Source organism: Sarcophilus harrisii, chromosome 4, assembly GCF_902635505.1.
Source record: "Sarcophilus harrisii chromosome 4, mSarHar1.11, whole genome shotgun sequence".
In the NCBI taxonomy this organism is placed as follows: domain Eukaryota; kingdom Metazoa; phylum Chordata; class Mammalia; order Dasyuromorphia; family Dasyuridae; genus Sarcophilus; species Sarcophilus harrisii.
In genome coordinates this window covers 29,901,858-29,927,450 of record NC_045429.1, presented here as the reverse complement: position 1 = coordinate 29,927,450, position 25,593 = coordinate 29,901,858, and the positions used below count along the sequence as shown (strand labels likewise).

At 60.2% G+C, this 25,593-nt stretch overlaps 1 protein-coding gene across 4 annotated transcripts in view; it reads left to right on the top strand.

Annotated features, from left to right (window-relative positions):
• Nucleotides 1-23,093, top strand: part of RNF220 (ring finger protein 220) — a 245,924-nt gene extending 222,831 nt beyond the window's left edge. Inside the window, exons 6-15 of one of the 4 annotated variants that reach the window (XM_031969245.1) lie at nt 47-89; nt 4,758-4,801; nt 5,046-5,178; nt 12,575-12,671; nt 13,026-13,112; nt 13,277-13,332; nt 13,761-13,842; nt 17,943-18,051; nt 18,199-18,273; nt 22,271-23,093. In XM_031969245.1, the coding sequence (XP_031825105.1) occupies nt 47-89; nt 4,758-4,801; nt 5,046-5,178; nt 12,575-12,671; nt 13,026-13,112; nt 13,277-13,332; nt 13,761-13,842; nt 17,943-18,051; nt 18,199-18,273; nt 22,271-22,342 (798 nt within the window). In that variant the 3' untranslated portion in view covers nt 22,343-23,093. Of the gene's footprint in view, nt 1-46; nt 90-4,757; nt 4,880-5,045; nt 5,179-12,574; nt 12,672-13,025; nt 13,113-13,276; nt 13,333-13,757; nt 13,843-17,942; nt 18,052-18,198; nt 18,274-22,270 lie in introns of all 4 variants that reach the window. The other 3 variants (XM_031969244.1, XM_031969242.1, XM_031969243.1) reach the window with 3 other exon arrangements.
• The last annotated feature ends 2,500 nt before the right edge of the window (nt 23,094-25,593 follow it).

Genomic DNA, 25,593 nt, shown 5'->3' with positions numbered 1-25,593 from the left:
CTCCGCTGCCGCTTCCGCCGCGCCGTCCGCCCGGATTTCCCCTCAGACCTTCCTGAGAGTGAGAGCCAACCGGCAGACCCGGCTGAATGGTGAGTCCGGCCCGAGAGCCCTCCCCGGCCCTGGGCATCCGGCGACGTTGCGCGCCCGTCGCGGTACACAGGCACGGTGGGGTTTGGGGCTGGCAGGCCCTCCGGGGGCCGATTCCCGGGCAAAACCTCCGTGATGTAGCCCAACCCCCTCGTTTTACAGAAGGGGAAACTGAGGCCCGCGGGCGCCAGGGTGGAGCCGGGATGCCCACTCGGGGCCTCTGCCTTTAGCCCCCGGCGGGGCACCAGCTCTGCCTTTGTCCTGAAGGCCGGGCCCCCGCTACGCTCCTGCTCTAGGCCTGGCCCTCCCCTTGCTGGGGCTAGGTGACCGGTCCAGGGTCACACCGCCAGTAAGTGTCTGAGGCAGCATTTGCACTCAGCTCCTCCAGCTGCCCCCCCACCCCCCGCAGCATCACTTACAGAAGCTCCTCCCCTCATCCCTTTCCGCACCAATGACGTCATGGGTCCCTCATCCCTTTCCGCACCAATGACGTCATGGGTCCCTCATCCCTTTCCGCACCAATGACGTCATGGGTCCCTCATCCCTTTCCGCACCAATGACGTCATGGGCCCAGGTAAAAAACAGCGCTGAATGCTGCTGGGCACAAAGGCCTCGCCCTCCCAGAGCTTCCATTCTGCCCATTCCTGTGGAAAGAAAGCAACCCAACCGTCTCCCAGGGCTGGGAGGGGAGCTGGGACCCCCAGAGGCGCCAGCCAGTGAGGCGGCAGCTGCTGAGGAAGCACCTACTAAGTGTCAGGCGCGGGGCCATGCCCAGGGAGCCTCCCCGAGGGAAGCCGAGCATTAAGAGGGATTAGCAAAGGCTTCTGGCCGGAGGTGGGATTTAAGCCAAGCCCAAGGGCAGCCTGGGAAACGTCTGGAGGCAGGAGGTGGTGAGTCCTGTGCCAGGAACAGCCGGGCCAGTGTCACTAGAAGAAGGGAAAGGTGGGGAGCCCCCCCCACTTGTGAAGGGCTTTGAAAGCCAAAAGAACAGGTTCTGTTGAGCCCCGAGCCCCCAAAGCTCGTTGAGGGGCATGGTCAGAGCTGCCCCTGGACAGCTGGGGGGAGGATGCATGGGAGAGGTGAAGCGCAGGGCCCACAGCGGGCATCCCAGCAGCCAGAGCGGGAGGTGGGAGCGCCTGCCCCAGAGAGAAGGCCGGCTTGGGGAGACGGCACAGAGGGGAGTCACCGTTGGCACAGGTTGGAGGGGGGTGGGCCGCATGTATGGAGCATCGGGGATGATGCCGAGGTCACGGCTGGAAGATCAGTGGGGGTAAACACCCCCCCATCCCCACCCCCACCACAGCAATAAGGAAATAAAGATGGGGAGAGTGAGGGAAGAGCCCACTTTGGGACATGTTAAGTTTGAAATGTTCCTTAAGCAAATGGAGTTGTGAGACTGAAACTTGGGAGAGGTGAGGGCTGGACAGAGAAACCTGCGAGTCACTTCTGTGGAGCCGACACAGGGCACTGGCTCCTGAGAGGACCCGATAAAAGGCTTTATCGGGAGAAGGCCGAGTCCCGTCCGGGGAAAGCAGGGAGCCCAGGAACAGAACCCCGAAGGGGAGAGTGGGAAGGAGATGATTGACAGTTGGGGAGGAAGCCTGAGGATGGAGGAAAGGCCCCCAGATCTGGTAAAGAGCATGCTGGACAGGCTGGGAAGGACCTCGGGCAGAAAACTGGATGCTGAGACATAGCGGGGAGGTCAGTTTGGCTGCAGTGTGGGACATGTGAGGGAAAGAAATAGCGAGTCCATCTGGACAGATAGACTAGAACCAACACATGAAGGGCTTAAATGGGTTTGTCTCAGGCAACAGGGAGCCACGGAAGCTTCTTCAGGAAGAGTGACCTGGCCTATGCCAGGGGGCAGCGGCCCTGCCTCAGGAAGATTCATATACACAGCTCTCGTTTACATAAACCTCCAGCAAGGCAGAGGACCCGGGGACCAGGGAAAGATGTAGAGAGCAGGTCTAATACCCTCAATTTACAGATGGGGAAACTGAGGCCCACAGAGGCAAAGGGATTTGCCCCTAATCTCTCAGGGAGTGAATAGCGAAGTGCTTATCCACCAGTTCTAAAGCTTTCTCCACTGCCAAGGAGTCCTTTCCTTAAACTTGGGCCCCTGGCACCATGATGCAAGCTTCCTAAGGCAGGCGCGCTGCTGTCGGCGTCAGCACAGGCAGGCCATTCGGAAAGCTGGACTATGCCAGCTGGCCTGGCCCAGCCCAGTAGAGAAGAGAAGGCTTCCTTGGCCCCCCTGAGTTTTCACTAGCTTCCTTCCCTGCAGTCCTTCGTCACTGAGCACCTCCTGCCAGGACCTTGGGCTTGTCCAGGAGAGCCCCAGAGGGAGAGGCAAGATTTAGAAGAAGAGGCAGGCCCCAATGCTGGCTCTCGGGAGCCCTCCACCCCCAGCCTTGGTGGACGATGCTCTCCAGATCCCTTCCTTGTCCAGACCCAATGCCCTGGAGCCCATTTCCTTGGCCCAGCTACACTCGGGGCCTCCAAGTCTTCCCGAAGCCAACGGTCTGCTGGCAGTTTCTGCCCCAGGCTGTGATGGCTCCTGATCTGAGGTTGGCAGCCCGGTGGGCCCAGTGCCAAACACAGAGAGGAGCCTCAGACACTTGAGACGTTGGCCCATGACTCACAGAAGGGCACATCCCTCTTGACCTCTCACCTCTCTTGCCAATTCCCAGCATTACCATGTGCTTAGTGCTTCTGCTGCCCACATCACCCCCATGGGCCCGTTTGGCCATGTGCCGAACCGTGCAGTTCCTGAGTCCCATGGACTGTGCTTTTTGTCCTTGGGCCCTCAGAGTCATGGGAGCCCAGAAGAGGGAGGCGGGTGACCTGCCGCATGCTCCCCTGGTGACTGTAGACGAGGCAGTTCATCAGTCAGTGCCTCAGTTTCCTTCTCTGTAAAATGAGGATAAACCAGAGAATCTATAAGGTCCTTGCAGCTCCAGCATTGGGGAGAATGAAAGAAACTCTACTCTCAGAGTAGGTTTCTGTGCTCCCAGTAACTGGCAGCCTTGTCCCCCATCTGCTGGGGTATGGAAGGAAGAGGGGATGGGCATCCCAGCCCCTTGGCCGTGATGGAGACCTTACAGGGCAAGGGGAGAGAGGGGGTCTGACCACATTACATGGTCTCCTTGGCCCCAGCCTTCCATCAGGCACAGTCCCTGGCTGTGGGGGGTAGATTGCAGGGCAGTGGAAAGCATGCTGGGCTGAGAGCCCCAAGGACCTGGATCAGGTCCTGCCCCAGACATTTGTTCCTGTCGTGATGTTGAGCAAGTGCCCTCGCCCTCCCCCCCAAAGCCTCAGTGGACCTGCCCCCCTGGGTACAGCTGAGTGTCAGCCATCCCTGGGGGGCTCTGGGAAGCAGGAGTCAGCCAGGGCGCCCTCCCCCACCTCACCTCCGACCCTCGGGCCCTATCAGAGCTTCTATCCTGGGCCGACCCAGGAGGGCTTTGACTGCCCCGGACACCAAGGTGGGCCTCTCTGCCTGCCCAGGCCAGGGGTCCAGCGGAGAAGGGGTTAAGCGTGTTCTTCCCTCCCGCTAGCTGAGCCATCAGTAATAGGCGAGGCAGGCAGGCTGGGCTGGTGGCTCTCCAAGGGTCTTCTGACAGCCTAATCATCATTATTAATGCTAATAAACATTAGTGAACTCCTCACCTCCCGGCAGAAGGTTGAAATAATCAGGGAAGAAGAGCCCAGGTCCCAAGGAAGCTGTCGGTGGGGAAGCTGGAAAGGCGGCGGGCGGGGTGGGGTCTGGGGGAAGAGCCCCCAGCCCAGCCCCCAGTGCAGCCCCTGCTTCCCTGAGTTCTTGGGTTCTGGGGCCTGGCGAGCTGCAGGAGAGGGATCGGTGAACTAATTAGAAATGATCGTTCTTTCAGCATTAATTAGCTCTGCCATGGGCTCCCTGGCCCACAGCCCCCACCTCTGAGGCCACTCCCTCCCCTCCTTCATGATTGGAAGTGATGGGACTCTGGGGAGCACAGAGTTCCCAGGATGCACCTGGGCCCAGTCAGAAGCTTCTACACAAGAGACCCTTTGTTATTTTGAGTCGTCTCAGAGACTCCTTGACCTCAGTCTATCCCTCTGTAAAATGGGACAGCACAGTACAGTGAGAGGGCCAGTGGCCTTAGTTGCAGTCAGAAGACCAAGTGTGCCCCTAGGCAAATCACCAAGGGACCTCAGTTTCTTCATCTATAAAATGGGAGTAATAATGCTTGGGGGCAAGTGTTTGTAAACCATCCTCCTTCTCCTCCCTCGGTCTCTGGGGGAAATATTGAACTATAGGAATGCTGAGGCCACATAGAAACAAACTCCAGCCAAGGTCTGAAAAATTTCAAGTCGGCCGCTTGCCCCTTGTGTTCCCGGACAGCCCAGTGCATGGCCAGCACAGCCGTGCCCTCCGGCGAGCTCCCGAGCAGAGCCCCCTAGATCGCAGCCACTGCCTGCCCAGGGTGGGGGGGAGACCAGGCCCCTCTCAGCCCTGCCCTCTGAAGAGCTTGGAGCCGGGGGCAGGGGAGTGCCCTGCCGAGGCGGAATGTGGGAGGACAGAGCCCACCTTCCAAGGCCTCCGGCGGGTGGGCTTCTGGGGCCTGGCCCCGTGCCTTGCAGGGACATCGGGCCCGTGTCATTGGTGCCTTGTGGTTGGTTTTTCTGTGTAGCTCGAATTGGGAAGATGAAGCGTCGGAAGCAGGATGAAGGCCAGGTATGTCCCCTGTGCAGCCGCCCCCTGGCAGGATCGGAACCCGAGATGAGTAGGCATGTGGAGCAATGCCTTTCCCAGGTAGAGGTGCCGCCGCCGCCCCCGCGCCCTCCCTCCCCCTGCCCCGCCCCCTGCCCAGCCCGGGATGTCCTGAGGGGCAGGGCCGCTGCCCCCCGGCATGCCTCCATGCCCCGCCGGGCAGCCTCCGCCCCACCCGGGACCCCACCTGCCTGCTCTGCCCCCCCAGAGGGAAGGCTCCTGTGTGACCGAGGATGACTCCGTGGACATCGAGACTGAGAACAGCACCCGCTTTGAAGAGTATGAGTGGTGCGGGCAGAAGAGGATACGCGCCACGACCCTGCTGGAGGGCGGCTTCCGAGGTAAGATCCTGGCAGGGGCCGCAGGCACGCTCAGAGCATATTAACGGCCCGGCCGGCGGGTGGGGAGGGGAGTGACGACAGAAAGCGGCTTGATCAGCCCCCGCTGATGCATCGAAGGTGACAGCTCGGGCGGCTTAGCGCCCGCATCAAATATTAAAGGGACGGTTATGCATTTATCACTCCATCCCTTTTAAGGTTGATAAATGAGAATCCAGCAGCCCGCTGCACACCTCCAGCGCTTCGGGCCCTCAGGGCTCCCAGACAAACACATTTTATGTTTCCCTCCTTCTCCTTGTTCTCCGTGTCAGGGAAATCAGTTACAGAGGAAGGAGTGAGTTATGGCAAAATTTGACCTCCTGTGAGCTTTATTGGCGAATGTAATTTTAGTTCCAGGCCCGTCCCTTCTCCCTCCTCGCCCTCAGCCTGACCCAGGAGGGAGCTGGCTGTGCAGCTTTCCCTTGCCTCCAAGCTCCCAGGGCTGGGGCACCTGGACGTTGAGATCCCCAAGAGGAGCGGTTGGACCGCGGGCCGTGGCAGAGACCTTGGGCCTGTCTTATTTGGAGAGGCATCCCCATCTCCCACATCTATGTGTAATTTAAGCGGCAACAACCTGGAGATCAGTTGGTCCCCCTCAGCCATGTCCAGGGCAGGATCAGGCTTGGAGACTGGGGTCTGCTCCTGTGCGGGGCCAAGGGGGAGCCCCTCCTGGCTCCTGGTCGTACAGATAGACTCCCTGCCTTTGTCCACAGTGAGGTGGGCTCTGTGGGGAATGGGCAGGGCTCGGCGTGCCCCGGGGTGCCTGCCCACCGGGGGGCTGTTAGGAGAGGCGAGCCTTCTCCCAAGGAGGGCGCGCACCCATGGATCCTCCTCACGGAGGAGGGGCCTGGTATAAAGCAGAATTGGGATCTCCAGAAGCTAGATGAGGATTCTGAGTGCATCTGGCCAGCACTGCCCCGGGGCTGGTCAGCGAGGAAGGCCATCTGCTTCCCAGCTGCCTCGTGCTCTGGGAGAGAGTGCTGCCCCAGCTCCCGGGGCCAGCTGTGTCACCCTAAGCCCAGCAGTAGGGAGAGTGGGCCGGGCGGGCCAAAAGGGGCTGGACCAGACACTCGTTCATTCTCTCTTCCCCTGGCTGAGAAGGGGCTCAGGTCGGTCTGGTCTCTTATCTGGTCTGGAGGGGGGAAGCATAGTCCCCGTGCGCCGATGGCAGATTGAGGCACTAAACCCAGGAGAGCTTTCTCAAGACCATCATAGCTTTGTTTAATGATGGAGAAACTGAGGCACAGAGATGCTAAGTGACTTCCTGGGCTCACACAGCAAGGAATCATCTGAGGAGGTATTTGAACCCCAGCCTTCTCTCTCGTGCTGCTGGAGACAGGATGATTCCATGGCAAGACAACCAGGCCCCAGCAGTGACCTGAGACAGGCTGGCTCGGCCTGGAGAGTTGGGGTCCTTCCCAGAGCCCAGCCCCCCTCTGTAGAGAGAAGCTCTCGCTGCTCCATCAACGTTCCCTCCTGGACATGTGGGCACAGGAGGGGGCGTGGCTGGTGGGGGTGGAACCTCCCAAGGCACAAGGAACTACTCTTGCTCCCCGGAGTTGGGATTCTGGCAACGCCCTGTCCCTTGCAGTGGTGCCGGCCAGCTCCCTATCCCAAGACGCCTTCTACACGGCGTGCCTTGGGGTGGTTTGGAAAAAAACAACAAGCTGCACGTTTCTGGCCCCCATTGGTCACTCCATAAGGTTCTCCCTTTAAAGAATTCCTAAGGGGGCTCACCAGGGGCCGGTCTTTGAAGGATTCAGAGCACGCGGGCCTGTGTGTGTGACTTGAAAGGCAGGGGGGCTCCTTTATCTACAGAGAAGTGCAGTGCTTCCCCTGATGGAAGCTGCTGTCATCTCGTAACCAGCTTAGCGCAGTCAGGAGGCGAGCCCACTTGAAACACCGTTTTACACGGAGATCAATGGGAGGACACGAAACCGGGGCCGGGGAAACAGGCGAGGGAGTGAGGCAGAGGCCCCTCTGCAGCAGCACGATAGTGCCAGGCCACCGGGAGGAGCCCAAGCTGCTGCGGCCCATGAAAGGCTGCCTCCGAGGGCCAGCTGCTGCCAAGTGGCCGTTCCGGGGGGCTGTGGGCGTGGTCCTGGGGGGTGCGGGGCCACACTCGTGTCAGGGCATCGATCGCTTCTCCGTGAGCCGAGCCTCGAGCCTTGGGTTGGGAGCCCAGGCGGGCGGCTGCGTGCGTAATGTGATTGAAAGGCAGTTAAAATGGCGGTGACCTTTTCAGGAGGAATTAGATTGCCTGCCAAGACCGGTTAGAGGGAGTGATAACGCCAGCTTGAGGAAGCTGTCCAGCAGCCTTCAGAGAGAGCAAGCCACAGACAGGGACAGAGGCACCTGATGGGGCAGAGGACGGCATGGGAGAATTGGGGATCAGTTCCTGCTCAGTGCTCATCCTCTCTTCCCTCCAACTCAAGCCAGGCCCTTCCCGCCACATTCCCCTCCCCCAGCCTCTGGGAGTTCCTCTCTTTGAGCCGATCAGTTGTCTTGAAAATGATCCTCCTGCTGCTATGGGAGCAGTGAAGCTTCAGGGCAGGGAGAGGCCCGGGAGAGGCCCAGGGGAGCAGCCCCGCATTTGAAGATAGGAAGAGATCCCTGGTCTGAGGGGGCACAGAGATTCAAAGGAAGAGAGAAGTCCCCTCGGGCTCCACCTGATGCAGAGAAATCTCTGGGCTCCCCCAAAACCTGGGGGGAGCAGCAGAGGGCCAGCCCAGGAGAGTGACAATCACAGGCAAGGCTTCCATCCACAGTGGGGGCCAATGAGTGTCCCCGCCTGCTACGGCCCTGCTGCCTTCCCTGAAACCCAACACAAGCTCAAAAGCCCCTGACTCCCGAGGCTCTGCCACAGACTCCTTGGGGACCAAGTACCTTCCCCTCTGTGCCTCAGGATCCTCTCTGAAATGGGGGACTGGCTTCCTGAGAAGGGCTCTATCCCTGGGAGTGTCCCCGTTAGCTGCCTGTTCCTGTTCCTACTCTGGCGGAATCCAGAGGGGGCTTGTCTCCTGTTGGGCTCGTGGGCCCGCAGCCACCTGTCTGCCACACTCCCTGGCACAGAGACAGGAGATGGGCCGACCCCATTTCAGGAAAGAGTTAGCCTTGACTCTGAGTACACAAGCAGCAAGATGGAGCACTCCCCCAAGAGACAGTCCAGGAAGTGGAGGTGGAAGGGACCCGCCGGGGATTCAGACCCCTCTCAGCCAAGGGATCAGTGTCCTGTCACCGAGCTGGGGACAGAAAGAACAGTCGGCCTGGAAGCGGAGCTGGCCTGGGTAGCTCCAGCCACCTTTCCACAGCAACCCGGGAGGGCCCGGCTTCTCAGGGAGGAGCCAGGCAAAGGCCGCATGCCCCGAAGGCCCCAGTCACCTTTCCTTCTAGGACAACACAATCTCAAGGCTACCCTGGACCCAGTCGAGTGAAAAGCTGGTGGAGACAGATGGTGCAACGAGCCTGGTCCCGGGAAGAGGGGGCCTGATGGCGTGGCACCTGCCTGCAGGGGCAGCAGGGGCAGCCTGGCTCCTCACTCCCCACCCTGCGTGGCAGAGGCCACGGCTGCCACCCCGGCTGTCCATCCTGGGAGGCAGCAGGTGCTGGGAATGGCCAGCATCTGCCTTTGCCATGTATGCTAAGGAGAGACTTGGGGATTGGGGGGAGGAGGAGGGGGCATGCAGTGCAGTCGCTGGGCCCCCTGGCCTTTGACCCATCGGGTGGCGTTGGCGCCCACATTTGTCAAGTCGGGGACGGTGAAGGAAGCAGAGGCCGGGACGTTGGCAGCTCGGACGTTGCCGCCTGCCTGTGTCTCTTCTGACGTGCGCCAGCAAGTGAGGCAGTGAAACGCATTATCGAGTGGTGCCCGGAAAGTGGCTAACTGCGTTTGACACACGCCAACTCCCTGCCTCCACACTGGATAATTGCATTGTCAACTGCTCAGCCAAGTGGCAGGTGACAGACACTGCCGGCCGATTGATTGTCCCGGCATCACCCGGGCCGGCTCCGAGGACTGTCAGGCCCCAATCGATGGCGTTTACACAAGCCACCACGGCGGCATCGGTAACTAATTTCAGCTGGAAACTCATCTGCAGCCGACGCCCCGGCCCAGCTCGGCCCCTGCTGGCCCCCAGCACTCCACCAAGGGGGGATGGGGGCCTCACCTTCTGGCCCTCCCCTGCCTGTGCTTGGGGCAGCAGGTGAAGAAATCGATGGAGGCTTTTTTTGTGGTCTCGGATTCCAGGACATTACTGCGCCAAGCTCACACACATCTCCGGTTTCTCAATCAATATGCTGATCAATTGATTAAATTAACACTGACTTTCTTCTTACTGGTCCAGGGGAAAAAAAATTCCTTTGGACGAAGGAGATTATTTTATGAAATTTAGACCTTATTAACATTTTAGCACCCACTCCTCCTCTCCTAGCTCTATCTCAAGGTCTTGCCATGGGATAGGGCTGGGCCCAACTCCTGAAATTACAGGCTAAGACTGCTCTTTTGGGGTTCTCCTCTCCCCACTCCCTGTGGCGCTCACTAGTGGGGAGCTGGGTTGGGAATCCCAGACTGGAAGCAGGGAGGAGTCATCCCAGAGCTTTCAAGCTCTGCAGAAGGGAGCCCCATTTCTTCCTTTCAGAAGTCATCAAGCAGCCCTCTTCCACTCACCCTCTGGGCATAGACCCCAGTCATTCCAGGGTACCAGGATTTAGAGCAAAAGAAATTTACCAGTCTGCTCCTGCCTCCTTTGACTGCTGGGGTTTCTAAGGATCAGAGATGGGGGAGAGCCCCTTCTTCTTGTAGCCTGGGGGAAAAGCTTGCTGTGGCTCATCTTTCCTTAGCTGGATCAGGGACACAGCTTCCTTTTAGCCCCCCACTGCAAGGCAAAGATTGCTTCCTAGGCATCTTGCCTGCAAATGCTACTTTGGGATATTTCAACAGCTGAGGGTAAAAAGGAGATTCGCGGCCTTTCCCGGCCAGGGGGCCGTCTGGGGATCCGCATAAAATGACTTTACGACCATTTCTTTTTATTGGAATGCTGTGAGAAGTCAGTGAGTGACATTTCATTAAGAAAATAAAGTTTAACAGGCCAGGGAGCAGGGTGTGTATAGACTAGGCAGGATTCTGGCAAATGTTTGGGGGAATGGAGGGGGCTCTTCCCCTGGGGGGCAGGAGGGAATGCCATCTGTCACTGAAAGTGCTAGGCTGTCCCATAGAAGACTCAGCTCAGAGGTCATGTGATCCCAGATCTGAAAGATTCTAGTCTCTCTCACTTTTTGCAGAGGCGGCAGCTGAGCTATGGCAGTCTAACGGAGTTGGCCAGGGTTGCCCAGGTAATTGGCAGCAGGGCTAAGGTGTGAATGGGGGTCTCTGATTCAGGTCTAAGGCTTCCCAGCTTAACGGTCTAGGTAAAGGGAAATGGGACCAAGGCCAGGCTCAGGTGGCCCCAAGAACTTGGGTCTCTGTGAGCCATCCAGGTGAGGGCCGAGCGGCAGGGAGCGAGCGGCAGACCCCCTCTCAGACCAGCCCTTGGAACGCCAGGAGAATGGAGGCTGCACCATAGGCTGCCTGCTTCTGCTGCTTTGTTTACAGGCTTCAGGAAAAGAGAGGCCACGGGGCACTTGAAAGGCGAGGTGGAGTTTGTTAATGATTTGGGGCTCTTAAACACCTTTGGGGTATTTATTTTAAATCGTTTCCAAGAAGCTGAGACCCCTTTAACCCCGCCTGAGCGGGCAGCGGCAGGCGAACAGCCGCCAGGAGGATATGAAGTTGACCTCATCACTCGTCACTCAGTGAAGGTGGTCCTCGGCTTCCGCGGTCCCTGGCAGAAGCAGGAATAACTTGATTTGGTGAGCGTCGGGCCGGCAGCCCCCAGAAAGCTGTGTGTACACAGTGCTGGGGGCCGGGGGGGCTGCCGCAATCCTGATAGCTATATCTTGATTGATGGGGGAGTTTGTCTCCCAAACTGTCAGAGGGTTTATGGAGGTGCCACTCACCGGTGAGACCGAAATTGCTTCTCAGAATACACCTGGCCAGCCGGGAGACCCTCAGAAATGGCTGCCAGCTGCCTATTGCCTTTCTCTGGAGCGGGGTTGGGGGCAACACACCTGCTTCCCTCCCTCCCAAAAGGGCTTTGACAGCAATCTGGTCCCTAGAGCAGCCCAGGGGCCTGCGTCAACCAAGCAAGTCATTCGGCAAAACTTTGGTGCAGGTCTGCCCCTTGAATGTAGATCTTGACTCTGAAGACCCGTTTCTCTGAGTGTGGGTGAACAGTTAAGAAGTGCCCTGTGGCTTCCTAGGGCAGGGAGTATACGGAAACTCGCTGCCAAAGGGCGTGGTGTGACCTAAAGGCTCTTCCTTCCCGGCAGTGTCCTGTAGTTTCCCCGCAGTGTGGCCATCGTGGGCCAGTGGCCTTCAGGAGCAAGGGGCCCAGTGCCTGGGGGAAGGAGCAGGTGTGAGCAGGCATCCCACTGGGGCCATTCTCCCTATCAGTGTGTGACTGCTCTTGTCCAGGAATCTGGTCTGAATGAGGCAGGGATGAATAATTAATGGCAGCCAGTTGAGACACCAAATATTTGAGCAGCTGCTTGGTGATTTTGCTGGCAGGGACCTTGAGTCAGAACCAAGAAGCCGGGCCTCCGAGGTCATGGTGAACCAGCCACGGCATAGCAGGGCATCCCCATTCGGGCACAGCCTACTCTGGTCTGCCCTCCAGGCAGGGTGGCACGTGTGTAAGTGAAGTTAAAGGGAAAGCCTGCAGCCCATTTGGCCTTCAGTTCTGGCCCTCAGAAAGTCAGCGCCTCCATCTGCAGAATGGGAGTAAGTGAGCCAGTGAGCAGGCAGGGTTTTGAGCTGATATGGAAATATTGCAACAAAGAGTTGGCAGGGCCCTGGCTTATCTATCCTGTCTCTCTTCATGGATTCCCAGAATCCTTCCTCTAGTTTATCTCTGAGGATTCTAGAGAACGCAGGACCCTTTCTGGAAGCCAGGCTAGAGCTGGTGAGAAGGAAAGGTGTTAGCCCCTTGCACTGCAGGCTGCGGTGTGCTATGGGAGAAGCTGCCCAGGAATAGAGCAGTCCAAGAAAGTGTGGCCCTCGAGCTGGGCTTTGGTAGGTAGGGAACAGTAAGATGAGGTGAGCTAAGGCCCACCAGAGCATCTTTTTAGGGAGGCTTGGCAGTCAGCAAGTAAAAGGGATCCTTGAATGGCAGGCCAGTGAAGCTGGGCCTAGCAGAGGTCACTTAAGACTCAGAACCAACAGTGGTTCTATCTTGCTGGATTTTCTCCCAGAAGCTGCTAGTGCACGCTCGCACACATTAGGTGCTTTTCTTGCCTCACCCCCTGACCTCTTGTCTTCCCGCAGGCTCTGGCTTCATCATGTGCAGCGGCAAAGAGAATCCCGACAGTGATGCTGACCTGGATGTGGATGGTGATGATACCCTGGAGTATGGGAAGCCCCAGTATCCTGAAGGACACGTGGGGAGGGGGAGGGAGGGGCACCCTTGGGCTTCGGGAGCCCTATACAAAAGGAATCCTCATTTGAAGGGCTTGGGGAGCCTCCAGGTCAACCCCCCCCCCCCCAGGCTTGGTGAGCAGAGCCAGTTCACTCCATTTTGTACGCTGCGACCTTAGAGCACTCGAAAAGGCTGCTCACCCCCCACGCCTTCCCAAAGCGAGGCCCCCCCAGTCGCTGCCTACCCATCCTGTGACAGCCTCTAACTACTGAGGTCCTGGGACTGGCCTCCAACTGACAAATCCTAGTGAACCGGGCCTTGCTTTGGAGTCTGGCAGTATTTACCTTAACCTGGGTTCAGGTATACTGAGGCTGACGTCATTCCATGTACTGGTGAGGAGCCAGGGGAAGCCAAAGAGAGAGAGGCCCTCCGAGGAGCTGTGCTAAAGTGAGTTCCTAGGCATGGAGCTAGGGTGGGGAGAGGGGGATACTCAAAGCAGCTGCTGCCCCCTCGTGGAGGCCACATGGATCACTGCTGGGGTAGCCCCCCCTCAGTGGGCTCTCCCCCATTTCCTGCCTGAAGGTCTCACTGCTTCCCCACTTTCCTTGCAGTGGTGGCACACCCAGCACTCGGATAACGCCAGAGTTCTCCAAGTGGGCCAGCGATGGTGAGTCCTGCACTTGGAGTGGGGGGAGCCCCAGCCCTAGTCCTACCGGCAAGGGGAGGGACATGAAAGTCTCAGTTGTCTTTACCCCTGCTGTGGGCACTCCCCCTCCAGGCTCCCCAGAACATCCTCCCCTGCTCCCCACTCACCTGGGGAACTGAGGCTAAAGCAGTAGAGAGGCTGCCTGTCCAGAAGCCTCAGAAGGAAAGGCTGGGTCAGCCCCACTGATGAGGAGCTGTCCAGCAGCCAGGCCCCCCGCCCACTCTTGCCTTCCCTCTAACCCCTGGGACGGGGGCGGGCGGCCCTCCTGGGAGAGGAATCGCTGAGGAGGAGCTGTCCAGCAGCTGGCGGCCTCTCTGCCCGCCCGTCTCCCTGCCCTTGGATGGTTCAGAGCCAGGGATGGGTGTGAGTCTCTTCTCCTTCTCCAGCAGAGATGCCCTCCACAAGCAATGGTGAGACCAGCAAGCAGGAGGTCGCCATGCAGAAGACGTGCAAGAACAGCGACATTGAAAAGTGAGTGTCGGGGTCCTTCCCTGCAGCCGAGGCACCTCCTTGGGCTGAGCAGCAAGTGGGGAGGGCGGGCGAGCCGCCTGTGGCTGCCCAGACTGGATTGATAAGCGGGCCCGGCCTGAGAGCCCCGTAGCGGCTGCCCGCGAGCCCCGCCGCCGAGCGGTGATGTATGGCAGCCTGGCCCAGCCACAGCGGCTGATTCATCTCCAGTTTCTGTTTCTTAATCGGGAGCTAAATTGGTTTCATTTTTCTTGTCCCGGGTGTTGCTCGCGGCAAGTTGAGGCAGAACCGTTGGGCTCCGTCATTCACAGCTGGGATCTCTCGGCCTTGGTGCTGTGGCCGGGTAGGTCAGGGGAGCACTGGCAGCGCTGGCGGCCGTGGGGCCGGAGGTGAAGCTTCTGCCCTGTGTTCAGGCAGCTGCCTGAGCACCGCCTAGATTTAGGGACGAGGAGAGACTCTTCCATCCTTGACAGCCAAAAATCAGGGAAGGCATCCTGGCTCACAGCTCCGGTCCCCGAAGCTGTGCCCTGGCCCCGGATGCTTGGGGTCCCCGGCCCACCTTGTTGGCGGCGTGGCTGCAGGTGGCTCGGGTGCCCCCTCCTTGCCCCAGAGGTGCTGCCCGAGTTCAGCCCCCACGTGGGAGCCAGGGTCGTGCGGGGGGAAAAGGCAGCATCTTCATTCCGAGGGCCAATGTTCAATTTTGCTTCCTGCCACCAAAGTAGATTGCAGGCCAGCGTGCGAGTCTGGCTTCCTGGCCCACTGGGTCACCTCCCATTTGTTTTCCTCAATTTTCTGTTGTCATAAATTCATTCCAGCCCGTTGTGGTTGATCAGTTTATCTCGGTCGGGGCAGAGAGCGCTGCTAGCATGATATATGACATGAAACGTTTTAGCCAGCCTCTCCATGAATCACTCCAGCTGCTCCGTGTCAGCGGCAAGGCAAACAGGCCCGCGCGGCCGACCAGGCCGCCGATGAGCTCAGGATGGGAAGAGACATGACGTATGAATGTTTATTTAATAATTCTCTAATATTTCCAGCCGAGTGTGGTTGTGCCTTCCGAATGGGGGCTGGGGAGGGGTCGGGGGAGGGGAGCGAACTCTAATCTGGAGGAGCCGGTCATAAATCAGGGAGACAACATCATTAATCAGGGAAGGAGGTGGGCCCAGGGGCCACTGGCTGTCCTGTGTGGCCGGGCCGGGAGAGGACCGGGCCCACCGACACGGGGCCAGCGTGGGTGGGTGTGCGTGCAGGCAGGTGGTATCTGTGCGGGGGCGGGGGACGTTTTATAAAACAAGTCTTGATTTCCGTGCTCGTCGCCTGGCAGAGCCTCGTGCATAATAGGCAGCGGGGGCCCCAGTGGGCAAGGCGAGTGTGTGAAGCCTGGGATTTGAGTCAGCCGCCGCCGCCGCCAAGCATTCAATCCGCTTGTAATTATCTCCTTTGGAGAACACTTCATGCCGGGCATGCTTCAGCGGGCGAAACGCTCGTTGGGTTAAGAAGGTTTGAGAGCAGGAGACACTGCCGCGGGTTTGGCTTTTTCCTCTCTTCCGAAATGGCAGTTTTACAAAGCATTGGTCCCACCACATCCCCGGGGGTCGGGGGCGCTGAACACAGCTGGTGTTTCAGCAGAGAGGGCGCCCCAGGGGCCAGGTGTGGGCACGGCTCCATCCCAGCCCTGTTCCCGGGGCCTCCTGGTGGGATCCCACTCACACGGTTCCCGTAGAAACCAGCTTCCAGCTCCGGCTCTGAGCCAGCCCTGGGGAAAGGAGGAGGGAGGGGAGCAAGAAGCAAGCATAGAGACAGACCCCCAGCTCCAGTGTGCCCAGGGGAGCCCGGCAGCTTCTTCTGCAGGAGATGGAGCCGGGAGGGGTGGGGTGGGAAAGACCCCTTCTCCTGGTGGAACCAGCCCCTCCCTCTTGCTGTGCCATACTCTTCCCTCGGCCTCTTTGGCCCCCAGCTAGTCATAAAGCAGAGCCTCAGTCGGCCTCCACATCCCCTGACCTTTGACTGCCCTCGGTGCAGGGCTCAATTGTGCTAGTCTCTTAAATGGAACAGGTATGGCTTAACAGAGACCTAGAGGAACTCCATCAGCTGAGGTAAATCGGAAAGGGGCAGGGAAGTGGCAGGCCTGTCATTGCCAAATTGTAATACCCAGGCCCAGCAGCCCGATACCATTTGCCCATTGGGCAGCTACACTGGCCCAGTGGTAGAGGAAGTTGCGGTCTGGCAAAGGATTGTAATATAATAATGGAACCTTTGTGGGGAGAGTGGGGGCCCAGAATCTGGAAAAGGATTGGAGACAGGTGAGGCAACCGCCTCCCCCCCCCCCCCCCCCCCCCCCCCCGTTACTGCCTGGGGACTCTGGTGGGGTACAAGTGCCCCTTCTCTCTGGAAACAGCCCCAGCTCTAGGCTCTGTAGACACCTCTTGGGAGGACAATTAGCTCCCAGTTATAGAAGAAACAAGCCAGGCCATGCAGGATAAATCGGGACCCCAGAAGCTTCTGGCTGAGCTGTTTGGAGAGGGATCCGTGCCTGCCATGTCCCTACTCAGGAGATCTCAGTGCCCAGAGAAAGTTCAGGAAATACAGGAAAGCCTTTTGTCCTGCTCCCCCTGGAGGTGGCGAGGAGAAGTGAGTGGGGTGGAAGGGACAGAAGGAGCCGATTGAGGACCTTCTTTCTCCCCCACCCCAACTCCCAGTTCCTGACTTCCCCCATCTGAAGGCTCTAGGGCTCACCTTCTGTCTGAAACCATCTAGTTCTCCCCTCATCAGCCCCTCGGCCCCATTACCCTTCTGGAGACGGGGCTTCCTCTGGGGCCTGGGACTCCCTGGGAGCAGGCCCACCCATTTGACCTTCTCCTGGCATCCAGGCCCTCACCTTGGACTGGGAGGTGGGGCCGGGGGTGCGTGAAGGGGGAGGCGCTGCCGGGAGGACCTGCTACCTCCCGAGGACAGGCCAAAGGATTTATGGCGCCACCTCTCTCTCTCCCTGGGCAAAATCTGGGGATAAATAGCGTCATTAACATTTTAAATTACAAATCCCATGTCAGGCGGTTATTTACATGGGAGCACTGAGCAGTTTAATTACACAGTAATTGGCACCCAGCAGCAGAGGGGTGACCCCAGCTGGGGCTGCGGAGGCAGACACCTTCCCGGGCTAGCTCCGAGAGCCCAGGGCCGGCCACCAGGGGTCGGCCCTGCTGCACAGGGGGCCTTCCACGTGCGCCAAGGTGTGCCAGAGCAGAGATCGGGGGGCCAGAGCACACAGGCCTGTGGGGGGACCTGCTTTCCTGCCAGGGGGCCACATCTAATGTAGCCACATTGGAGTCTGGGAGGAGCCTCATGACCATTGGCCCAAGCTTAGCTATCCATTCTGCCTTCAGCCAAAGGGCTTTTCTGTTCTGGGGTGGGGAACTGATGGGGTCTGGTGTGGGTTTTTGAAGGGCCTGGTCTGATGGTTAGAGGCTATCACCAGAGGGTGGGCTTCCAGTACCTCCCTGAAGGGTGGGGATGGAGACCCATGTAGTGCTGACCCTGGGACATAAGCTAGGTCATGTGTCAGTCACCGAGAGGGGGTGACATTTCTGTGACTCCACAACTAGAAGGGCCTCAAGTGTGTGCAGGTCAGGGGGCCACCTCCCCCACCCCTGGAGGCCGGCTGCAAGCTCTAGATGCTCTTCTTTGGAAGGACTTACAATTTGGCAAGAACGTGGGTTTGGTGCAACCAGGAAGGCCAGGGACCCCCAACCTGGGGAGAAGCAAGAGCTTGACTTCCCATCTGCAGCTTCTGAGGAAGTGATCAGAGCTGACTCAGTCCTTTGCCTCCGAGGAGGGCGGGCACTTCCCAGCCAGCAAAGTTCTGGTCTTGGGTCCGGCCATCTTTTGGCCAGCCTGGCAGCTGCATCCAGGCCCCTCCCCCCACATAACTTCACAGGTGGCTTGGCTGCCAGCAGTCTCCATGATACCAGGGAGGCGGGCCTCCCCATCTCTTCCCTCCTGGGTTTGGGCCCACCCTGGGATCTGCAGGGTCTCAGTGGGGGCTGGAGAGGGAGGTTCCAGCCGCGCTTTTTGACTGCCTCGGCCTCACCCTGTCCCTATTCCAGGATCACTGAGGACTCCGCTGTGACCACGTTTGAGGCCCTGAAGGCCCGTGTGCGGGAGCTGGAGCGGCAGCTGTCCCGTGGGGATCGGTACAAATGTCTCATCTGCATGGTGAGAGGCCTGCCCCGCTCAGGGGCTGCCCCGAGGGTTGGGTGGTTGGGGAGTGAAAGGGGTGCCTCCCTCCGGTGGTGCTGTGCCCAGGTAGGGAGCGGGGGGAGGCCGGGCCTGGCAGTAACACCCTCTTGTCTCACCCTCCAGGACTCCTACACGATGCCTCTGACATCGATCCAGTGTTGGCACGTGCATTGTGAGGAGTGCTGGCTCCGGACCCTGGTAAGCTATGAGGGGGAGGGGGGTGGCAGCGGCCCACCCATTGTGGGAGGTGATGCCCAGAGCTTGAAGGAACCCCAAAGGCTGCTCTGCCCCCCACAGCTGATGGAAAAGAGGGGGGAGAGACCAAATCTTGCTGAACTGCCACAGCCTCCTGGAGCCTCAGTTTTCCTTCTGCAAAAGATCACTGAGGCCCCAGATACTCTCCAAGCTGTGAAAAGGCTTCTATAACTGTCTCCAAAAGTCCAAGGGAGGCCTCCCCTCTGGGGCAGCTCTCAGGGGCACTTGGTGCTCCCGGCCCCTGCCCCAGAACTTCCCCCAGCCCCTCCTCTTGTCTCTAGGCTGAACTTCCCCTGGGACTCCAGTGCCGCCTCACAGGGCCTGGACTCCTCTTCCTCTGGACCTCTCAAATCCAGGGGCTCCCTGAGCTGACTTGGGCATCGCAGATGTTATCCGACCACTCCTTTAGCTGCTGGCCACCACAGACACTTCCCTGGGTCCATTGGCCGTCCTCCCAAACTGCTCCCTCCTCCCTTCAGCTTTACCTTCTGGATCTCTTCAAGGCCCAGTGCTTAGAGCCTGGCTCTCATTGCCCACCCCCAGCCCTGGTGCTCCTCCCGCACCCGCTCCTGCCTGTCTACCCACAGACGGGTCCAGATTGGTCCCCTTGCCATCCCTTTGCCATCCCCTCCATCGGGTGATTCTCCCTCCCACAGCCTGAGCTCCTGGGCCTTCTGTCCCGCAGCAGGCTGGTGGGGAACCTCCTATCTGCCCGGGCCAGGGGCTTCTCTAGACCACTTCCTCTCCCAGACACTCTGGCAGCTCTCCTCCCACCTTTCTGGCTACCCCTCCGTCTCTGCCGTATCTCTGTCCTGGATCCACCCCCAAGCGCGGCAGACCTCTGGCCTCCGGCCCGCACCCAGTCCTTGGTGATCTCACTGGCTCTCCTGGGCTTCCTTAGCAGCCCCATGTGTGGATGTGCACAGTGGTCCCCAGGCTCTTTTCTGTGTCCTGGCCCCATCTGCCTGGTGACTGTGTCCCCCTGGATGCCCCCAAGATGTGGCACAGGACCACTGGCCCGCAGCGCTAGGAAGGCGGCATTCACCAGAGGGCGCTCTCCTCTCCAGCTCAGCCTCTGTGAAACACAACTCTGGATGTCCTCTAGACATTCTGTGGCAGGCACACTGTCGCCCATCCCCTAGACCTGCCCCTTCGGGGTGGCCCCAGGTCCTCCCTTCCCTCTAGTCACATGCTAGGCTCACTCCAGCCTCCCTGGGCACTGAGGTTGGTGTGGTCCCCCTGCAGTCTCTGTGGCTCCCATCTCTCGCCTGCAGTCCTTCCTTTATACATCTGCCAAAGTCCATCCCCAGCACCTGGCTGCCTTCTTCATAAACGGTGCTCCCTTAGCTCTTGGATCAGGTGCAGACTCCTCCATTTGGCAACAAAAGCTTTCCTAGTCGGGCCCCTGCAGACCCTCACTGGGTGTTCTTCTGCCATGTTGTATAGACATTGCTTGTTCCCAGCAGGGGGCATGTCATCTCCCCCCTCCAGGCCTTTGCACTAGCTGTGTTGCTTGCCAGGAATGTCCTTCCTTCTCTGTCTTCCAAAAGCCATAGCTTCCCTTCCAGGCTCAGTTCCTTGGCCGCCACAAGCCTCCCCCTGACCCAGAGGTGCAGGTGCCCACATCATTCTCCGGAATCACCTTGAAGACCTTTTGTTTTTAGTGGCTTAAACATATCCAGTGGAACATGAGCCCATCAAGTTCTAGCCTTTGGGTTCTCTGTGCTGCCGGAGCCAGCCCCACTGAATGCAGCCGGCTGCCAGGCCCACTGACTGACCCTTGACCTTGCTACTGCCACTTCTTACCCCCCACCCAGTCTCTCTTCCCCCCAGACGCCATACCAGCCTTGCTTTCCATGGCTTGCACTCGTCTACAGGCTGATTTGGGGGACCCTGGTTTAGGACTCTACATTACATTTGGCCCACTGCTCTGCTGAGAGTGAGCGTCCCCCTTGCTGGTATCCCCAGAGGTGGTGAGCGTGCCGTCCAGGCCTCTCTCCACCTCACGGATAAAACGCCAGAAGGTCCAGATCCTAGGGGTCCTCCCCTGAACACTCCCCCATGTGCTCATTGCTCCCCCTTCCCCAAGCACCAGCACCTGGCCCAGAGCAGGAAGCTTGTCCATCCTGGGCAGAGCTTCCCAGGCCTGTTGGGCCAGTGTGGCAGGAGCTAGCTCTCCTGCCTCCTTCCGGGGCCCATCATGGGTCTGTTCTGATAGGGACATCCTGGTTCCCATCCCCTCCCCCGGACCCTTGCTGCTGTCTCCTCTTCTGTCTTCAGAAGGTAATGGGCGCATTACCCCACCACCACCTCCTCCCAAGCTGGCCTAACTTACATGGGCATCTCCTACGGCCATCCCTTAGTCAGCCTCACGCCACTCTGCGCCTGGGGCCGGTCCTGGCTCAGGGCAGCCAGGCGAATCCCCCCAACTCCTCCCCTCTTCCCCCCCCCCTCTCATTTGAAACTGTCTTTTGGAGCCTTTCCCACTGAGCAGCATTCTGGCCTCTGGGTCAGAACCTCCAGCCTTTCCCAGGTGGCCTTCTGCCACATCATTGCATCTCAGCGCAGCTTCCCCCATCTGAACCCCCCCCCCCCCCCCCCCCCCCCCAGAGGACACCTGAGCAGGGCAGAGGGATGGTCCCCTCTTGGTCCTGGAGCCCCCAAGACCCCAGTGACTGAACTGGCTGCCCATCCCCCCGCTGCCTCACAGAACTCGCGGGGCACTAAAAGCCCCAGATCTTTGTCAGACAGACCGCCAGCCCCTCGGTCTTTGTCCCCATCTGGGGCGGGGCGCCGTGCAGGCAGGAGAAGCCGTTACAAAGCCACGGCTCATCTGTCGGCCAGCCCTCCCTGCATGACCATGCCGTGGTTATTACAGGCCCCGCAGCCCCGGCTCCGGCTCCGGCTCCGGCACAGGCGGGTTCTGTGTGACCATTAAAACGTAGCCCGAAGCCGCAATAAAAGCTGGAGAGAAGCGACTGGGCCTTTGTGGCCTGATCAAAGTCAGGCTTGTGATCTCGTTAGGGCCGCAGAGCCAGCGTGGGGGCTGGACCCGTGGGGTTTAACAGCCCAGCTGGGCCTGGCAAGCCTGCCTTGTTCTGATTACAGCCCCACTCCTTCCCACAAAAGGGGCCTTGTGTCGGAGCCAAGCCTTCATCTGGGCTGGTCCTTTCCCACCCCCACCCCCACCCCCAAGGCCATGGGGAGCCATGTGTCCAAGGGCTAGGGGGCCCCAGCCGCCATGCACGGGGACCCCCCCCCCCCGGCCGTGCCTCAGCAGGCCCTCGGGATCCTCCACCTGCCCGGGGCCTGGACCCAAGTCCGCTTTCTCAGGTGCCGAGGCTGTGGCCCTGGCTTTGTTCTGCCCTCATGGGCCGGCCCAGCCCGGACATTCTGCTCTCTGAACCCCAGTCACATGACTAAGGCTTCATCACAGGAGTTGTCCTGTCCCCCTCCCCCAGGAGCAGTCCCCCCCAGGGAGCTGGAGGGCCGACACTGTGCCAGAGCCCCCTCGGCTTGGCTCCCGCCTTGACTCGCCTTCCCTTTGCCTGTTTTCCAGGCCCAGCCCGAGCCACTTGGTTCTTCAGCTCAGAAAGAAGGGTGCCCAGGCACCCTGACCCCCTCCCCAAGCTCTTGTTGCCTTTCTGCAGCACCCACTCCCTCCAGACCACAAGGGAAGGGGATCCCCATGATCAGAAATGGCAGGTGGGGAAAAGCCTGTATCCAGACAGAGCAGCCATTGAAGGTGTCTTGTCCCCCAACTTTGAGTGTGACCGCCTGCCTCACGGGCCTGGGAGCAAGGATCACAGCCCAACGGGAGGGGTACTCCGTCAGGCACCTGCCCTGTGGGGAGGAGGATGGGCCCCCTGTCTCTGGGAGCCCAGCCCCCTGACTGTGGAGGGCACCAGACCTCCCCTGACCTTCCTTTCTGCCCCCCCAGGGAGCCAAGAAGCTGTGCCCCCAGTGTAACACCATCACAGCCCCCGGGGACCTGCGGCGCATCTACTTGTGAACCCAGACTCCAGGACCAGGCGTGAGCCCGCCCCCCAGCCCCGCTCGCCCACCGCCCACAGAGACAGACACGCGTGTACACAGGCGTGCACACGGGACTCTGGAGCCAGAGTGGAGGGGGTGGAGCCGCCCAGCCCCCTCCCGCCCCCGGCCACCTCTGTTCCCCCTCTTGCCCGTGTGTGTCTGGGCAGACGCACGGATGGACCTGCACACAGGCCAGACAAGCACATGTAACATAGACCCTGTATGTTTACAATGTTGTGTAGAGATGGGATGGACCCTCCCCGCCCCCGCCCCGCCCCTCCCCGGGTTGTATGTTTTCTTTCCGAAAGGAGGCAGGGGGTCGCAGCCCCGGCCTGGGGAGCCCCAGCCCCTCCCCACACTGGTCCCCTGTGTCTGCCAGCGGTGGTTTCATGTTCAGTGGTGTATAGTTCTTCATTAGGCCCGGGGGCCGGCAGCTCCAGGAGGGGCCCCGTCTCCCTCTGCCTGGGGCCCGCTGGCGCTGGTCGGGGCCAGGGACTGGGCTGCTGAGAAGGAAGGAGTGGGAGTCCCTTCCGGGGCAGTGACCCTCCAGAGGGGAGGGGCTCGAGCGCCCTGGCCCTGGCCCTGGCCTGCCAGCCCCTGCCTGCCGGCCGCCGCGGACGCTGTGCTGTGATGCTGTGTCTGTATATCCTCTGCCAAGGTACTTGTCCTTCCTGTTTGTAAACTACATTTGACATGAATTAAACCAGTGTACGCCCGTGTGTGGCCAAGCCTCAGCCTCTCCCTCGGCCAGGCTCCGGGGCTCTTGGCGACCTCTGAGGGGCCCAAGCCCGGGCCAAGCGCACTGGGGGCGGTGGTGGGGACCCTCGGGGGGAGGGCGCGCCAGGAGGGAGGCTCAGGGTCGCGAGCCAGGCCGGAAGGGCCCCCCAGGGGCTGCCCCGCTCTGCCCTCGGCCTCTGTCCGGCTCCACACGCACCCCAAAGGGTCACAGGCGCCACTTTCCCATCTGGGCCAAGTCCAAACCCAATTACCATCGAGCCGCCCAGGCCTGGGGTGAGAGGTCAGTGGGGATCTGGGAGCAGCCTGATGGATGGGAAGATCCTGACCCAAGCCACCAGGGGTCACCTGAGCCAGAGAGACAAACGGCCTCACAGAGATAGGGTCAGGGAGGCCTGAAGCCCCGGAGATGCTGGTGAGGGAGGTGGGCAGAAGCCAGGTCTCCAGGCCTGAGCAGAGGCCCACAGCAGGGAAGGGCAGCCAAGCCCACAAGCTTTGGTTCCCCAGGCTGTTCTTCGGACATGACCCACAAGGCCCGAGGGCACGTCGGGGCCTGTAATGAAGGTGCCAGTGGAAGGGGTCGGCACTGGTACGAGGGGCCTCGCTGCGGAAGGGGGGCCCTGGACACTACTATCTCCCACCCACCTTCCCCACTAGGCCCCAGAGCGGGCCTCTGCCCCTCCCACCTTCCGGCTTCCCCAGCTCCGCCTCTAGAAGTCAAATCTTTGCTGAGTTAATGTTGGAGAATGGGTATGTGGGCTCGAGTGGGGGCCATCTGAGGAGGAGCTGGAGAGGCCAGGCCGGGCAGGCCAGAAAAGTCTCAGGAGGAAGGGGATGGTGCCGAGGAACACCTTAAGTTTGGGGGAGGAGGTAGTAGGGAAGGCTGCTGCCAAGGGGCCGGTTAGAATCAGTGTTATCCCAGAATGCAGCAGGCCCGGGGAGGGTCGGGAGTGTAGGTGTTCTGGTTTCTGTGGTCCCTGGCACCTGTGGGTGCGGTGCCAAGGTGCACCCTTGTAAGTTAGGCAGGGGGGAGGGCTGTGCCCACGTGCTGGCCAGCACCCTCCACCCCGCCCGGGGCCTCCTTATTCACCTCCCACAGGGTGGCCATGGGGCCTCAGGGGGCGAGAATCCCACCACTTGTGCAGCTGCTCCCTGGAGCCCCCAAGGCCTTCCCCAAAGCCCCCCCTTCTTGGCAGAGAGTAACCCTGCCCATGACTTTGGCCAAGTCACACTTGTTTTCTAGGCCGAGGGAGGCTGCCAGGGTCTCCCCCCCCCAAGAAGTGAATGGATATTAGTGGGGGATCTTCTCTCCCCTGAGCCCCTCTCTGCCTAACCCTCTTCCTCTCCCCTTCCCGGGGATGGGTGGGAGCTGATGCTGCCCTCCCATCAGAACTTCCCCGTGCTCCTGGCCTGTGCCATCACAGCCTGGGCTCCCCGATGGGTCAGTGGGCATCTGCCAGCCTCTCCTGGCTGCTGGGACTCAGTGTCCCAAGAGGAAACTCCCCGGGGTCCGTGTGTGGGCAGGGGAAGGCGCCCCCAGCTATCCTCCATTAGCAGCCCTCACCCTGCTGCAGCCTTGCGCTGGGCAGCAGTGCCACCTGTTGGCCATGTAGGGGAACACCACCGGGCCGAGGCAGGGAGTAGAGCTTGTGGAACCCAAGGGGTCTCGGGGGGATCACGGGGCTGCAGACATTGAGGCCCCGGGCTGCCAGAGCTGACTCACTTCCCAGGTGCTTTTCTTCCCTCATGTGGGAAGAAGCTCAAGAAGGATTCTGGATCCCCCCCCCAATGACCCACAGCCAAGATCAGAACCCAGGGTCTTGTTCTTTCCCCAGCCCTCATGATGCTCACTTGGCCACCCCCAGAAAGGGGATCACACGCGGTTCTGGGGCCCTTGGGAAGGGCCTGGGTGCCTCATCAAATCTAGAAAGGACACAGAAGTGGGAGGGAGAGATCACTTTGGAAGGGCGATGGTGCAAGAACTTGCCAAGGCCATAGCAGGGAACCGGACCCGGAAGTAATTTCCTAAGGAGAAATGGGAGGTCCCACCTAAGCCCAAAAAATATCAGGGCCGGAAGGCGTGGCCAGAGGGGACTGCCCAGGGAGTCCATGATGTGACCCAGGCAGCCAAGAGGGAGAGGCTGCATCCCCAGGGCAGCGGCGCAGGTGGGCGGGGGCTGGCGGGGATGCCCCCAGCGCAGGAGAAAGATGGATGAGCTGGAGCACATGCTCCAGGACGCCAGGCCCTGGGAGAATGGGCCAGATCCTGGGAGGAGGGAGGCCATGAGGAAGGAGAAAGGCCCTCGCGATGGGGTGGGCCGGGGCTGCCTCAAGAGGTGGGTGGCTTCCAGAGACGGGGGGCCCCTTGGCAGAGGATGCTGGGGAGGGCGTTCTGGGCCCTTGGGGACCAGAACTGGGTCAGGGATCACGCTAGAGATTGCTGCGCTTCAAACGGCAGCCCGCTGTGGGGTAAAGCAGGGGAAGGGGCCCAAG